This window comes from Chrysochloris asiatica, unplaced genomic scaffold, assembly GCF_000296735.1.
Source record: "Chrysochloris asiatica unplaced genomic scaffold, ChrAsi1.0 scaffold00532, whole genome shotgun sequence".
Taxonomy (NCBI): Eukaryota; Metazoa; Chordata; class Mammalia; order Afrosoricida; family Chrysochloridae; genus Chrysochloris; species Chrysochloris asiatica.
In genome coordinates this window covers 103201-119612 of record NW_006409050.1, presented here as the reverse complement: position 1 = coordinate 119612, position 16412 = coordinate 103201, and the positions used below count along the sequence as shown (strand labels likewise).

Genomic DNA, 16412 nt, shown 5'->3' with positions numbered 1-16412 from the left:
ATAAAGGAATATTTAGGAGGTTGGAAGGTTTACAGCTAGGGGAATTTGTAGCAGAAGCAAGAAATCCATTGCTTTCTAATTCAAGACACTCAGCTGCTCCTGGAGCCACCAACTTGGGCAAGACCAAGTCGGGGAAGGATCAGAGCAGCCACAGATGTAGACACCTGACAGAACCGTGGATATAAAGGAGTAGACACTCTTTTTTTTTGTATCTGTTCATTGATCTCTCAATGTCTGTGCACCTCCATTCAGGTGCCTAGAGGAGGTGCCTTAGTGAGTGGACACCACAACCCCACCCTCGGAGGGTTCTACTACACATGCACATAGATCTCCTCAAAATTTAAAGTTACAGTTTCCACTTAAAACCAAACACAGTGCAACAGCTGGCCCTGAACTTTTTATACTAGGAAAAAGGCCTAACCAGGGATTGTGAATGGGACTGGCAGACTAAAGGAAATAGGCCAAAAATTAAATCCTGAGTTACGTCACAACGACCAACAGTGACATCTTGAAGTTACTCAGGAAGAAGAGTGAAAAGGGAAGCCCATCTCGAGGTCACATCTACCTGGAGGCAATTAGAAAGCATAAAAAGTACAAAAATACACACCCATCTAAGTATTAAGGCCACAGATAACTCAAATATGCCCAAAAAACATAAACAGATGACCATATCAGCACATGTCCAGAAATGAGATAAAATGATTGAGGCAAATAAACTGGAAGTAGACCTACACTCCATAAGGAAGATGGGCAGGCTTTGGAAATGCCTGCGAAGGAATTCAGAAAAATGATTATAAAATGTATCAAAACACTCTACAATGGAGTTTGAGAAAAATAAGGAAGAAGTCAGGAAAGCTCTACGGGAACAATCAAATAAGATAGATAGAGCATTGGAAACAATTCAAAACCTACAGAAAGAGGACCAAACAATTAATAATAGAATATCAGAAATGGGCAATACACTGAAAGGGCAAAGGAGTAGAATTGAAGAGGTAGAAGCCAGAACTAATGAGCTAGAAGATAGATCTCTCAATACAACTAAGATAGAAGACCAAACACAAAAAAAGGATAAAAAAATCTGAAGACGGTCTAAGATTCATGTTGGGCAACATGAAGAGGAATAACTTAAGAATTATTGGCATTCTGGAACTGGAAGAATCACACAAGTCCACAGAGGAGATATTTGAAGATCTGCTGAAAGAAAAATTTCCTAATATCCTTAAAAGTGAAAAGATAAGCATTCAAGAAGCTCAGTGAACCCCAGGAAGGATAGACACTAAAAGAAAATCACTAAGACATATAATAATCAAGCTCTCCAAATTCAAAGATAAGGACAGAATCCTGAAAGCAGCTAGGGAAAAGAGAAGTATAACATACAAAGGCAAACAAATCAGATTAAGCTCGGATCTCTCAACAGAAACCATGTAGGCAAGAAGGCAATGGGAAGACATAATATATAAAACCCTGAAAAGAAAAAACTGTCAACCAAGAATCCTCTACCCAGCAAAGCTGTCAATCAAATATGATGGTGTAATCAAAACATTCCAGGATAAATAGAAGCTAAGAGATTTTGTCAAGGCCAACCCTGCTATGAAAACCATCCTAAAGAACATTCTGTGGACTGAGAACCAACAAGAACAGACAACAAACAGAGAATGACGTACATGGCAGCATCACCCTGAACTCAATTGCCAAAGGAAGAGTTAAGAACAGAATAAAATGATAAGAACAGAGGATCTGGGAAGTCAGTCTATGATCAAAACAATTACAATGTGAAAAATGGTAAACACAATGGAACAGAGATCCAGGTGGTGAGAAGGTCAGGTAGATTATGGGATAAAATAGACTGTCTTAAATGGAACGAAGAATTTAAAGGTAACCACACCAGTGGGGTTGGGGTTGGGGGTTTAATTTGGGTGATGGAGAGAGCAATACAAGAAGGGGGAGGAAATAGAAGAACAAGATAGATAGGGGAACACTGAGACAGGTTTGCATGGCCTAGGTGGGACAAAGGTAAATAGTGATGCATGCCCAACCTCCCTGTGATACACAGGGATCTAGGCATAGTTTGAAGAGGGGAAATAATGCTAAAATGCTTCAATGTCTTATGAATATTGGTTTCTCTTGCCTACTATTGTAAAATAGACACTTGAGTGGGATGGGATAGAAAGGAATGTTGGGAAACATGATTAGAACATAACTTGTAAGCCCATCTTCAGCCTATAACTGATTGGAATACCTAAAAGGGGTTCTAGAACTTGCCCAGTGAAATAGTCCTCTTGCAAAGCCTTTGCAGAGTATAGGACCTTAGGTGGAATCCTGCGTCCCATCCAGAACCTTCTGAGGTGGGACATTCCCACTAGCAAGGACAAGCAAACCAGCCTGGAACACATAGAGCAACAGAAGATACATCTTCAAAGAAAGATAATCAGGAAAACCCAAAACAAAAATGTCAACATAACTGGCTACTACTACAAGAATAAGCAAGCTGTTCACCAGGAAGCCATCAAGGCAAGCAATCAAGGTCCTTCAGGACAAACCTCTAAGAATAAAACTCAAAGAGAACACATGAGCAGGCATGTAAGCTTGCTGGTGACCACATTGGTCTACTGGTGAGTGGAAGAGGGGGAAAGTCAGCAATGAAGAAATGGGCTGGGTTCAACCACGTTCCATAGACTCCCGTTGAGCTGAAGATGAGAGAGAGAAGAGGAAGGGCTTGTTGGTCCTAAGTGTAGTAAGACCTGGGGACACCTGAGTCCATGGACAAGGACAGAGCCACAACAGGCTAGAGGTGAGAGTGAAGCATCCAGTTGGTATGAAGTGAGGGGAGATGCACAAGAACACCCAAACTTGCAGACAGTACCCATTTGACCTAGCCTTGATGGCTTGATAATCAGAACTCGACTAGAGGAAGATTAAAAAAAAAAAAAAAATTTTTTTTAATTAAGGAAACAAGGGTAACGCTCCAATTTGATGAACCTGACCTATACTCAGAGCAGTAGTTACTCTAAATACCAACAGAGAGGGAAGGAGTCTTCACATCAAGTATCAATGTGATCCTCTCTGTACACAGTGTACATAAGGACAGGCAACTTAGACACTGGCTATCTAAAATGAGGGGTTGATAAAGGCAGGAAGTGATTGGCTTACAAGGTTTCAAGAGGGAGTTTAATTTAAGAGGGGGGAGGGGAGAAAGAGTCCCCACTGAATAGTTTTTATCTTGTCCAGATGGGTCTGGTTAAAAGAGATGGGGATAAGATTTGTATGATTCAGTAGTGAATAATTGTTATCATGACTAATTGCGACAGTCACAATTGAAGTTTTGTAACAAAAACAGGGGAGTGGTTAATCTTACAGTTCAGAAACAGAGGACCCTAGGGCCATCAAGGGAGAAGAGCACATGCAGAATGTGGGACCTTATCCAGAGAAGCAGAGATACTTGTAGTTAACAGTTCAGTGCTTATTCTACAGTGCCATACCAGGACTCCATGGAAAGGTCTCTACAATGTCAGTGAGCAGCCTTCCTTTCCTGGGAGTGCTCAGTCCTTAAAGAAATGGCAAACAGTGTTGTGTGTCTGCCCACTCTGGTTTTGTTGTTAGGACAAATTCTTTCTACCTTTCATCTTGCACAATGGCTATTGGGCCCACCTCAAGCTGCCCATTTTCTATTTCCTGGTTTCTTGTTCTGTGTCCCACCCAGTAGATACTGATGTACTTACTCACGTCTCATTTCCTTTCTTCCCATGGGTGATTCTAGTGGTTGTCCTAAAATCAAAGATTGAATCTCAAAGTCTCAAAGCACCATTCAGGTTGTGTCAATCACACCAAAAGGAAGAAACAAAAATACAGATCAAACAAATCAGAACATCTGAAGTGTTAAAATACACAGGACAATCAGACATCCAAACATCTGAAGTGTTAAAATACACAAGATAGACATCTTGACACTAACAATGTTAAGATTCTAGTCACTCTTACATCTTTTGCTTGCCTCACATACATAATCTATTTATACTACTGTAAGGGGAGGCAGGAGGGAGTCTGCAATCCCTCTTGAAGGGAGACTCTAAGTCCTTATCCCTACAATTCATTGGGCCACAGGAAGGGGACTCTAACCCCTCTTGAAGAGAGCCTCTAATTTCCTTTCCCAACTGCAGAAGTGGGAGTCTAATACCTTTTGAAGGGAGACTGTAACTCTGTATTCTTCAACTCCTTTTGGTCATGGATGGGTCTAAGTGACCAGGCCCCCACCCCCTGCATTTTGAAGAATTTTCAGTGCCATCCTGCTTCTCTGAAAGTATTTAAGGTATCTTTTGTTCAGGGCACCTCTTGCATGATTGTTCTTGTTTAACTTGAGACAAAAAATATAGAAATTTGGTACTTAAGTTGTCAGCTCTTTGAGGTTTACTGAGCTGTTCTCTTACAAAAAGAATAAAGTACAGCCACTGGCCTAGTGAACTTAAATTATTTAAGCAAGTCTTGAAAGATACAGTAGGGAGAGGTAGGAGCTGTGGCAAATACAAGCACACCAGCTTGGATCATTTTTAGGAGCAGATGTCTCTTGCTGTCATCAGGATTGTCTAGGGGAGATGTGGGACAAGATGATGGACTAGGCAGAAGGGCTGTGAGGAACCTCCGCAACAAAGTTATGGAAAACCAAATAAAACAGATGCAGATGGTAGCCATGGAATTCTGAGATTCAGATGAAGGAATAGAGAAATGGATTAAGTGCTTACTAGGAGAGAGAGCTGAATACAACAGAAAGAAAGTGACTGCTGACCTGGAGTGGCCAAATGGACCTACCACATCCATCTTGAGCATTTGTGGCCAAATGGACCTACCACATCCATCTTGAGCATTTGTGAGCAGCTTCAGAGGCACAAAATCATATTCAAGTTGCAGAAACCTAACTGTGGCTCATAGAGACAAAGGTGCATATTTTTCATGTTTCCCCACACTCCTCTGGTGACCAGAGGTGAGGCTGGCCTAAGCCAGATTATACCCCCAGGCAAGCTCTTGCTACCATAGCAGTCAGAGCTGCATGGAGATTAGCACCAAGGTTGTGAGTCCCATTGAAGGAGGGAGGAGCTGTCTATAATAGTCCTTCTCAGGCAGGCCCGGCTCTAAGTCTGCAGGATTGACCCTGGACAGTTCTGCACTGGCTCTCACTATAAGAGGTAGCTGAATGGACACATCAGGTAGACAAAATGGAAATAAAAGCTTTAAAAAGAAGCGCAGGAGACTGGCTATCTTTATGGGCCTGCTGGGTGCAGTTTGGCCATCTTTAACTTTTGTGGGCTACTGTGAAGGCAAGAGGCCAATAGGTGGCACAGCATACCACTTATTGGTGGAGAGTAAGCCATCAATTTTTATTTTCCACTGTTGTTTGCTGGATTCTTTGTTTGTTTTCCTTTGTCTTGCCTCACACAACAGAATATGGCAACTTCTGTCATACAGTCCAGGTCTTACCATGTATGGCCCCACCAATTGAGCAAGAGCCAGTGCCAGCTTCTGTATACCAGATAAGTGACAACAACCAACGTCAGCTAAATCCACTCTGAACTGAACTGTACAGAAAATGGCACACAAGCTCGTCTCCTGATCACACCTACCAGAAGATAGTTGATGAGAACCTAAGAATACCAGCATATATTCATCAGTATAAATACAACACCACTACAATGCCTTGAAAACAGCAGACAGTTTATTTTCACATGAAGAAACAAGACAGGGTAGCTCAAGCAAATGACCAATAGGCTAAGCTAGGAAATATTTTTGAGGAAATAAAGGCATTGTTGTTGTTAAATGCCATTGGGTCAGTTCTGACCCATAGCGACACTGTATAGGGTTTCTGAGGAGTGGCTGCTGGGTTTGAACTGCTAACCTTGGGGTTCAAACTGATTTTGCGCTCCAGTGCATTAACCCACAGCATCACACCAGGATTCCAAATAAAGGCATTGGGACTTTTAAAAAAGAATTCAGGAGAATGATATTTAGGTACATCCAAATGATTGACAGAAAGGTCAAGGAAAACAAGGAAGAATTCAGAAATGCACTGCAGGAACAACCAAACAAAACAGAGAAAGGACTGGTGACAGTACAAAACCTGCAAACAGAAATCAAGAAGATTAATTGTAAAATATCACAAATGGACAATATATTAAAAAGGCAAAGGAGTGGATTTGAATCAATGGAAGTCAGAATTAGTAAGCTTCAAGATAAACCTCTCAATACTAGAATCATCAGGGAAAATAATGAAAAATCTGAAGAAAGCCTAAGATTCTTGTGGGACAACATGAAGAATAACTTAGTGGTGGTCGTAACTCCAGAACAGGAAGACACAATGAAAAGCACAAAAAAGATAGTTGAAGAGCGGTTGGAAGAAAATTTCCCTAACATCATGAAAGTTGAGAAGATAAACATTTTAGAAACTGGATGAACCCCAGGCAGGATAGATTCCAAAAGGAAATCGCCAAGACCCATTATAATCAAACTCTCCAAAATCAAAGACAAGGAAAGATGCAGCTTGGGAACAAGCTGTTACTTACAACAAAATGTTACCTACAAAGAAAAACCAATAAGATTAAGTTCTCATGTCTTAGCAGAAACCAAGCAGGCAAAAGCACAATGGGGAAACAACTGCCAATCAAGGATCATGTACCCAGCAAAACTATCTCTCAAATACAATGACAAAATTAGAACATTTACAGATAAACAGAAATTAAAGGAATTTGTGAAAACTAGGCAACTTTACAAAAATATTAAAAGGAGTCCTTTGGACTGAAAACCAACAACAGTAGACAGTAACTGGAAATTGACATACACAGCAACACCTCCAGAATTTAGTCCAGATATAGACGTATCCAAGGTAAAACAAAACTACAGGACTGAAAATTGGGAATCAGAAATATCAGTTTTAAATGAAAGCTACAAAGCAAAAAGAGGGAAATGTGTAGTGACAGAATTTCAAATGGTAAGGAAGTCAAGTAGATATCAAAACAAGACAGATTGTTTTAAAATGGGGAATAAATGAATAAATCACAAGGTAACCTTAAAGAAACTCAATACACCTTCACATTAAATCAAGAAAAGGAAAATCCATATAGGTTATGTAAACATCAAAACAATGAAGAAATTGTAAAAAATTCACAGGAAATGAACTCAGGAAAACATGTGGGACAAAGAAACAAGCAGCACCACACACACAAAAAAAAAACAAAAACAAAAAAACCAACAAAATGACTGCAATCAATGCATGCATATTGATAATTGCACTGAATGTAAATGCATAAAGTGCACTAGTTAGAGTAACAGAATGGATTAAAAAACCAAGCTCCTTCAATATGCTGTCTACAAAAGACACACCTTACAAAATAATAAACATAGATTACAAAGTAAGAGATGGAAAAAAATACATCAAGCTAATAGCATTAAAAATGAACAGGAGTGGAAATATAAATTCCAGATAAAATAGACTTTAAAGCAAAAACTATCATAATGGACAGAGAAGGATAATCAAGAAGATTTTCTTGAGATAATTTCAAGATCAAAGGGTCAATTGATCAAGAGACCATAACTATAATTAATGTGTATGCTTCCAATGAAAGAGCCTCAAAATACATAAATAAAACTTGAATTGAGGAAAGAAATAAACAAATTTACAGTAATAATAGGAGATTTTGATACATCGCTTTCAGAAAAGAACAGAACAACTAGAGAGAAACTCAACAAAGACACAGAGGAACTAAACAACCCAATCAATAAACATGACCTCATAAATTTATACAGAGCTCTCAACCTGAAACAGCACAATACACATTCCTTTCCAGTGCATGTGAAACATTCTCCAGAATAGATCATATGTTAGGTCACAAAACAAGCCTCAATAAATTTAAAAACATCAAAATACTACAAACTGCCTTCTTAGATCACTATACTATATCATTAGAAATCAGCAATAGGTAGATCAAAGAAACAAAATCAAATACATTGAAACTGAATAAAATCTACTGGGTAACAGAGGAAATAACAAATGAAAGAAAAAAAAATTCCTTGAATCATATAGAAATGAAAACTCAATATACCAAAACATTTGGGACACAGAAAAAGTACGTAGACAGCAATTCATAGCAATAAACACATTCAAATAGCAATAAACAATTTATAGCAATAAACACATTCAAAAACACATTCAAATGGAAGGAAGAACCAACATCAGCATGTTAACACAACATCTCTAACATTGAGAAAAACACCAGCAAGGTAGCCTAGAGTCACCAGAAGAAATGAAATAATACAGACTTTGTTAGTTGGTTATGTGCTGTGGAGTCAATCCCAACTCATAGTAACTGTGTATGTGAAGAAAGCAAAAAGTCATTAAGAAGACAAGAAAGAAAGAGAAGGTCAAAATGGATTGTCAAAAGAGACAATGAAACTTGCTCTCTAGCATAGAGATGCTAAAGCAAATGGAAGAAATGAGGAGGTACAAGCATTGAACAGCAAATTTCAAAGATCAGCTCAAGAAGATAAAGCCAAATATTACAACAAAATGTGCAGAGATCTGGAATCAGAAAACCAAAAAGGAAGAACACGCTCAGCATTTCTCAATTGAGAAAACTTCTAGTCTTGACTTGCACTATTGAATGATTCTCTGGGCAAATTATTGAGTGATGCAGAAAGCATCAAGAGAAGATGGAAGGAATACTCAGTCACTGTACCAAAAGGAAATGGTTAATGTTCAACCAACTCAAGATGTAGTATATGATCAAGAGCCAGTGATATTGAAGGAAGAAGTCCAAGATGCATTGAAAGAATTGGCGAAGAACAAGACACCAGGAATTGATGGAATAAAAATGGAAATCTTTCAAGAAAATAAGGCGGCACAGGAGGCACTCACTCATCTCTGCCAAGAAATTTGGAAGACAACTATCTGGCCGACTGATTGGAAGAGATCCATATTTGTGCCCAATCCAAAGAGAGGTGACCCAATGGAATGTGGAAATCATCGGACAATCTCTTTGATATCCCATGCGAGTAAAGTTTTATTAAAGGTAATGCAGAAACGGCTGCATGCAAACATTGACAGAGAACTTCCAGAGGTCCAAGCTGGATTCAGAAGAGGCTGTGGAATGAGGGATATCATTGCTGATGTCCGATGGATCTTGGCTGAAAGCAGAGAATATCAGAAAGATTTTTACAGGTGCTTTATTGACTATGCAAAGGCTTTCGACTGTGTGGATCATGACAAGCTATGGACAACATTGCGAGGTATGAGTATTCCAGTACTCTTAATTGTGCTCATGAGGAATCTATACCTGGACTAAGAGGCAGTTGTTTTAAAAAAACATGGGAACACTGAAAGTTTTAAAATTAAAAAAAGGTGTGTGACAAGGTTGTATTCTTTCACCATACTTATTCAATCTGTGTGCTGAGCAAATAATCAGAGAAGCTGGGTTATATGAAGAAAAACGTGGCATCAGTATCAGAGGAAGACTCATTAACAACCTGCAATATGCAGGTAATACAGCCTTGCTTGCTGAAAACTGAAGAGGACTTAAAACATTTACTGATGAAGATCAAAGAGCACATCCTTTGGTATGGATTACATCTCAATGTAAAGAAAACAAAAATCCTCACCACTGAACCAATAAACAACATTCTTATCAATGGAGAAAAGATTGAAGTTGTCAAGGACTTCATTCTTCGTGGATCAACTATCAACTCTCATGGAAGCAGCAGTCAACAAATCACACCACGTATTGTGTTAGGCAAATCTGCAGACAAAACCTTTTTAATGTGTTGAAGAGCAAATATGTCAGCTTGAGGACTAAGTTGCATCTGACCCAAGCCATGGTATTTTCAATAACCTCATATGCATGCGAAAGCTGAATAGTGAATAAGGAAGACCGTAGAAGAATTGATGCTTTTGAGTTATGGTGTTGGAGGAGAATATTGAAAGTGCCATGGGCTGCCAAAAGAACCAATAGATCCATTTTGGAAAAAGTGCAGCCAGAGTGCACCTTGGAGGCCAATATGTCTCTCATACTTTGGACATATTGTCAGGAGGGACCAGTAGCTGGAGAAGGATATCATGTTTGGTAAGGGTCAGAGAAAAAGAGGAAGGCCCCCAATGAGATGTATTGGCCAAGTGGCAGCATCGATGGACTCAAGTGTGGCAATAGTAGTGAGGTTGGCCCAGGATATGGCAGTGTTTTGTCTTCCTGTGCATAAAGTTGCTATGAGCCGATACCGACTCAATGGCACCTAACAGCAACAACAACAATAACTTTGAAGAGGTTGCTCTTCCTCAGTTATATTTGAATGCTTTCCAACCAAAGGGGCTCATCTTCTGGCACTTTATCTGACAGTATTTTACTGTTATTCGTCATGTTTTCAGTGGCTAACCATTAGAAGTATTCTGCCTCTATTTTTTCCTCATCTGAATGTTACTCTGAAACCTGTCCACCATAGGTGATGCTGCTAGTATTTGAAATACCTATGTCATAGCCACCACAGTGTGACAAATTGACAGATGTGTGGGGATCCGTAGGTATAGGATTTAGGATTTATAACACATATATTTGGGAGAAACAATCCAATGCATTATGTGTACTTATAATTTTACTGAATATGATAGTTATTACTGTATTTTGCAGTGATAAGCTCATCTAATATATTTTTATTCAGATATTATAAGTTTAGCTCTGTAATTTTAGTAGTTTTTGTGGTTTCTAGTTCTCTGTTGAGAATCTCATTCCTGGTGTAGTGCCCTAGAAGAAGCACTAAACTGCTAGCTACAAGCTTGGAGGTTCAAACTCACTAACTGCTCCCTGAAAACCCAATACAGGGTGGCTTTGAGTTGGAATCAACTCAAGGGCACTTAACATCAATTCACTCATATATTCATCTTTTCCTTTAAATCATGAACTATCTATAATAATTTTTATTGTCCTTTTTGACTAATTCCAGTATCTGTGCCATCTCTGCCTCTGTTTCTGTTGACTTTTCTCTCTCTGACTTAGGATCATGTTTTCCTATGTCATATCTAGTATTTTTATGATATGTTGCTTATTATCAATTCTATGCTTTCTTTTAAGTCTGGATTATGTTTTCTTCTTTTAAGATTGTTGTTTTTGTTCTTGAAGGAAATTAATTTTTTGGTGACTTAGCTTTGTCCTTTTATGTTTGTCTTTAGGTTTTGTTAGTCCATGTCTAAACTAGTTCTTCCTTTAGGTTCTAGAATAACCCTGCTGCTAAGATGTGGCATTTCTTAGTTCTCAGATAAGTGTTAGGGGCACTAACAAGGTTTCTCTACTGTTACTGAAAGGAGTACCGGTGTCTCACAGCAGTATGGAATATCGTGTATTTCCATTCAACTCCCAGCTCCAAGTAATTTGTTTCTACTAGACTTTATAGTGTTTTGTATTATGCATGTTCAATTTAGTATTTGGTCAAAGGCTCTTGGAACTTTATGCAGATTTTTGTGCTTAATTACTTTCTCTCTTGCACCTTATTCCATGTAACTGAATTATCTCCTTACACCCAGACCTTGATCTCTGTTCAGTGAGATTACGTTTCTCTGTTTGAGCTATATTTTCCTGTACCTTCAGGAAAGAAACCTCAAGATGAAAACCAAGGCAAATAACGTTTCTCTTCTCACAAGTATCAGTTTTGTGATGTATATTTTCATAGCTTGATATAATTTTCCCGTCTATCTTGTCAAGTATTACAGTTTTTGACTCAATAATTTAGCATTATAATTTGTAAGTTTAACCCTTATGTTTAACTGTCCATGTAGCATGGGTGCTAACTTAAAGTGAAAAATAAAAAGAACCTATTAGTTGTGTAATGAGAGAATATAAAACTTTCATGTACAAAAGGAAGAGTCTCATATGTTTTCAAAATTTTCCTGGAACATAGTTATCTGTAGGCTAAAACCTTTATACCTTTATAGGTCAGAAAATGGACAGTGGAGGAGATAAAAGTTTACCAGTGGATCAAGGTTTAAACTCACATGTCCAACCTCAAATTGAAAAATGCGGAAGTGTTCAACCTAACATTCAGAATAGTAAGTACATTTTTTTCATTATTTTATAACAGTATATTTAAGATAATGCTTTAGTTCTAAATATGTATCATCTTTTCTTTGTATAATGTAGACTTTGTTCTCATTTGTAGATAGTTGTAACTAGTATCAGAAGCATTTTTACTCCCAAATGACACCATAAATGCATTATTATGGACTGTAATTCACTCATAATCTTTCTCTTGATTGTCACACCAATTCCCACCCCTCCCCGTCCCCCTCCGATATAGTCCTGGTGTGGTGCTGTAGGATAAACACTGGACGGCTGACCACAAGGTCAATGGTCTAAACCCACCAGCTGCTCTTTGGAACCCTATACAGGATCACTATGAATCAGATCTGATTTGATGGCACTTAACAACAGCAATAACATAGCTTATTATTTGTCTTGCAAGGCTTTAAACTTATAGTATTAACATAACTTGAAAGAACAAATTTTAGGATTATTAGAATATAAGTGAAAAGTACAATATATTTATATAAAGGGGCAAGAAATATATCATCCCTTCAGAGATTTCACTGTATATATATATATAATGTTTCTTAATTTATTATAGTCCAAGCATTTATGTTGTTGTTGTTAAGTTCTATGGAGTCGATTCCGACCCATAGTGACCTTGTATAGGGTTTCCGAGGAGTAGCTGGTGAGCTTGAACTACCGACCTTGCAGTTCAATCGGCTTTGCAGTCTGGTGCATTAACCCACAGCGCCACCCCAGGACTCCCAAGCATTTATAGTCTAGGTGAAAAAAAAGATGAGTTAGTTGATAGTAGGTTAATGTCCATATACCAAGACTTCACAGTTAAAAGATCACACACAATTTGGAAAGCCTGGAGTTTCTCAAAGTGGAAACATAGTAGTAAGGAACATTATTAAGTAATTTAAATTATATTCTGCTGTTATTTGTTTTGTAATTTATTAATACGTATCTGTCTGTCTTAATGTTCACATTTTTAAAAGCATCAAATGCTCTAAATTGCTAAGAAAATGTTGAAAAAATTGTAGTCACAGTAGTTACTCAAAATTAACCCCAGAAAATATCCTTAATTGTCTTTTTTTTTTTTTTTTAATGTTTTATGGTGAATTATGTGTTAGTTTACATGGGAGAACATTAGTTTTACATTCATCCTATTGTATATAGTTTCATTGCCATGGTTACAATCCCCTCCATGCATCATCAACCAACCAAAGGGTATACCCTGCAAACCTGTCCCCGCCGAATGTCAGCACGCAGCTCCTCTACCTCTCTGAGTCTAAAGTCCCCAGCTGCTCTATCTCTCCACGTCATCATCTCTGCCTCCATCTCAGGCATCACTGCTTCTTTGGGTAGGGTCCCGCTCTCTGCTCTTCTCCCTTGATGGTCCCAGGGACCTCTGCTCCTAGACTGCAAAGTTAATCACTCCCCTCCTTGCTACAAAACATCTACCTTTACATTTCCAACCCTCACAATCAGTCCTGATAACACTTAATTGTCTTTGAAAATATACCTTGAATTTTGATTTTTGGTTGTTCAAGCAAAAAAAAAAAAAGCCACAAAAAGAAACTATAAGAAAGGGATCATTTATCATTTTGAGCATGTTTTCTGTTACATGTTTGTAAGAGTTACAAACACCAAGATGTCTAAACCAGTACAGAAAGATCTCTTAATGTACTATAGACTTTAAAGAATATGCTCCTCTTCCCTGTAACGTCAACATCTGTTTTTGCAGGGCAGGAAACAGGCGAGCTTGCTGATGAAGGTCGTTTGTCTTTGGATAAATGTTCAGATTCAAATAATCAACTTCAGATTACAAATGATATTTCAGAAACTGAATGTAGTAGTAAGTGTCAAACATGAGATTAATGTTCTTAAACCCTTTTTATGTTATTTTAAATAGAAAAATATGTGTATATAATATATGATATTTTAAAACATTTACCAATGATTTTGAATATTATAGGAAACTGGAAAGGAAACTAACTACTGTACTTAGTCTATTACAAAGCCTACCTTTTTTGCTTTTGATTAGAGTAAATATAGGTTATACATACAAATAAAACTTGTACATATTCTGTTTGTGTCCCTAAGAACAAAGAACAGAAGTAGAAATACTACAAAGACATTGCCGTGTTTTGTAAAACACTTTGTTGATCGTATATAAAGCACTATAGGTTATCATATAAAAATTAACTCTAAGAAGAAACGATCTCAAATTTGACGTGCTTTAAAAGATATGATGGTTTCTCCAATTAGTAGGTGTAAGGAATCAGAATAACAACTATGACAAACACAACTGTTACATAGGTAGCTAAAACTTTGATGTAACTGGGGATAAGATATTAAGAAAGTGAATTGTAGAATTTCTTTTCTATCTTGAGCCAATTTAATTCTATAAGTACACTCTACTGGTTTAGGGAATGATGTTTATGGACTATATTTGCCCCAGATTTTATTAGTCTGTGAATTTGAAGGAATGCTATTTCATACACGTGTTAAAATTCCTCATTCACTCCCTCCCTCCATCTTTAGGATAGCCTTTGAATATTAAGAGTAATATTAGGAGTTGTTGTTGTTAAGTGCTGTCAAGTTGGTTCTGGCTCATAGCAACTCTGTATAGGGTTTCTGAGGAGAGGCTGGAGGGTTTGAACCTCTGACCTTGTGGTTAGCAGTACAATGCTTATTCTACAGAAAATTTAGCATCTGTATTTGTCAGCTCTCATACTTTCCTAGGAGGAGGACCAGTTCCAGGAGAAGGATACCATACTTAGTGGAGAGTCATTGAAAAAGAGGAAAACGCCCAGTCAGATGGACTGACACAATGTCATCTCTAATAGGTTCAAGCATAACAATTATGAGTATATCACAGGACTAAGCAGTATTTTGCTCTCATTTGTTGTTGTGAAGTGCCTTTGAGTCAGTGCTGACTCATAGCGACCCTGTATAGCATTTCTGAGGAGTGGCTGGTGGCTTTGAATTGCCCTCCTTGCAGTTCAAACCGATCTTGAGATCCAATGCTTATCCTATAGTGCCACACCAGGACTGACAACAACATTTGCCAGCTATTGCTGTAATAATAAGTAGTCACAAACTATTCCAAAGACAGTTGCTTAACATAAGAAGCATTCACTTTTCTTCCTCATAGACCTGTGGGTCTTCACTTCAGCCCTGGCATGCTGGCATTGTACTCTAGGCTTTGGGTTGGGTTTAGGATGGTTCTATATAGTCCGTTTGAAGGTCATTCCTGACAGGACATTAGCAATGTTTATGTGATTGTCCATAACGGATCATGGGAGAAGAAAAAAGAACAATTTATATCATGTAAGCATACATGAGGGAACTTCATAAAGTTCATGGAATAATTCCATTAGCTTTTAATCCCATTTTTCCACAAACTTTTTGAAGCCCACTCATATATCAAAAGCCTCTGCATCACGTTTGAGTACTCACATTTCCATAGCCAAAGCAAGTAACATGGATGAACCCTAAATCATTGAGACAGGAAAACATACTCTAACTGATAGAGACAGTTAAGTATTTATCTTCTCGTTCACAAATGTTCCCTAAAGGTATAATATACTCTCATCCCCTCCCAGTGATACTCTAAGCATTTCATCTCTTCTAGTCAAGGCTTTGGGTTTAAAATCCAGAATCTGATAATGTACAAAAGGTCTATATTTGGTTCATATTGAACCAGAGACTGCCAGATATAAAAAATGACACTCAACATAAATTGGACTAGATAAATTTAGCAAACACTTGCAGTCTAAAACGGGAAGAAAGGAAGCATGAGAGTGGCTTACTGCTCTGTTTTGTAGTTGTTGTTAAGTTCCATCAAGTTGCTTCCAACTCATAGCTACCCCTGTATATATTATATATGTATAATATATATAAATATATATGCAATGTATATTTATATATGTATTTAATATATATACACAACCTATATAATATGTCCAGTAGTTGGAAAATTTGGCCTTGGTGATAGAAATGATGCTGGAGAACGCATGATAGAATTCTGCAAAACAAGTGATTTGTTCCTTTCAAATACCTTCTTTAGACAGCTTATTAGACGACTATACACATGGACCTTGCCAGATGGAACACATAGAAATCAAATTGACTACATCTGTGGAAGGAGAAGATGGAAAAACTCCATATCACCAGTGAAAACAAGGCCAGGGGCAGACTGTGGAACAGACCATCAATACTCATATGCAAATTCAAACTGAAACTGAAGAAAATGAAAATAAGTCCACAAGAGCCAAAATATGACCTTGAATTTATCCCACCTGAATTTAGAGATCATCTGAAGAACAGATTTGATACATTAAACACTAAAGACTGAAG

General features: G+C 37.8%; 1 protein-coding gene across 1 annotated transcript in view; it reads left to right on the top strand.

The window, feature by feature from the left end:
- LOC102819007 (putative leucine-rich repeat-containing protein DDB_G0290503-like) overlaps positions 1-16412 on the top strand; it is a gene marked incomplete at its 3' end in the record, with an annotated part of 310097 nt that overhangs the window by 191183 nt on the left and 102502 nt on the right. The window contains exons 15-16 of the mRNA XM_006877591.1: positions 11954-12067; positions 13795-13905. Coding sequence (XP_006877653.1) covers positions 11954-12067; positions 13795-13905 — 225 coding nt within the window. The remainder of the gene's footprint in view (positions 1-11953; positions 12068-13794; positions 13906-16412) is intronic.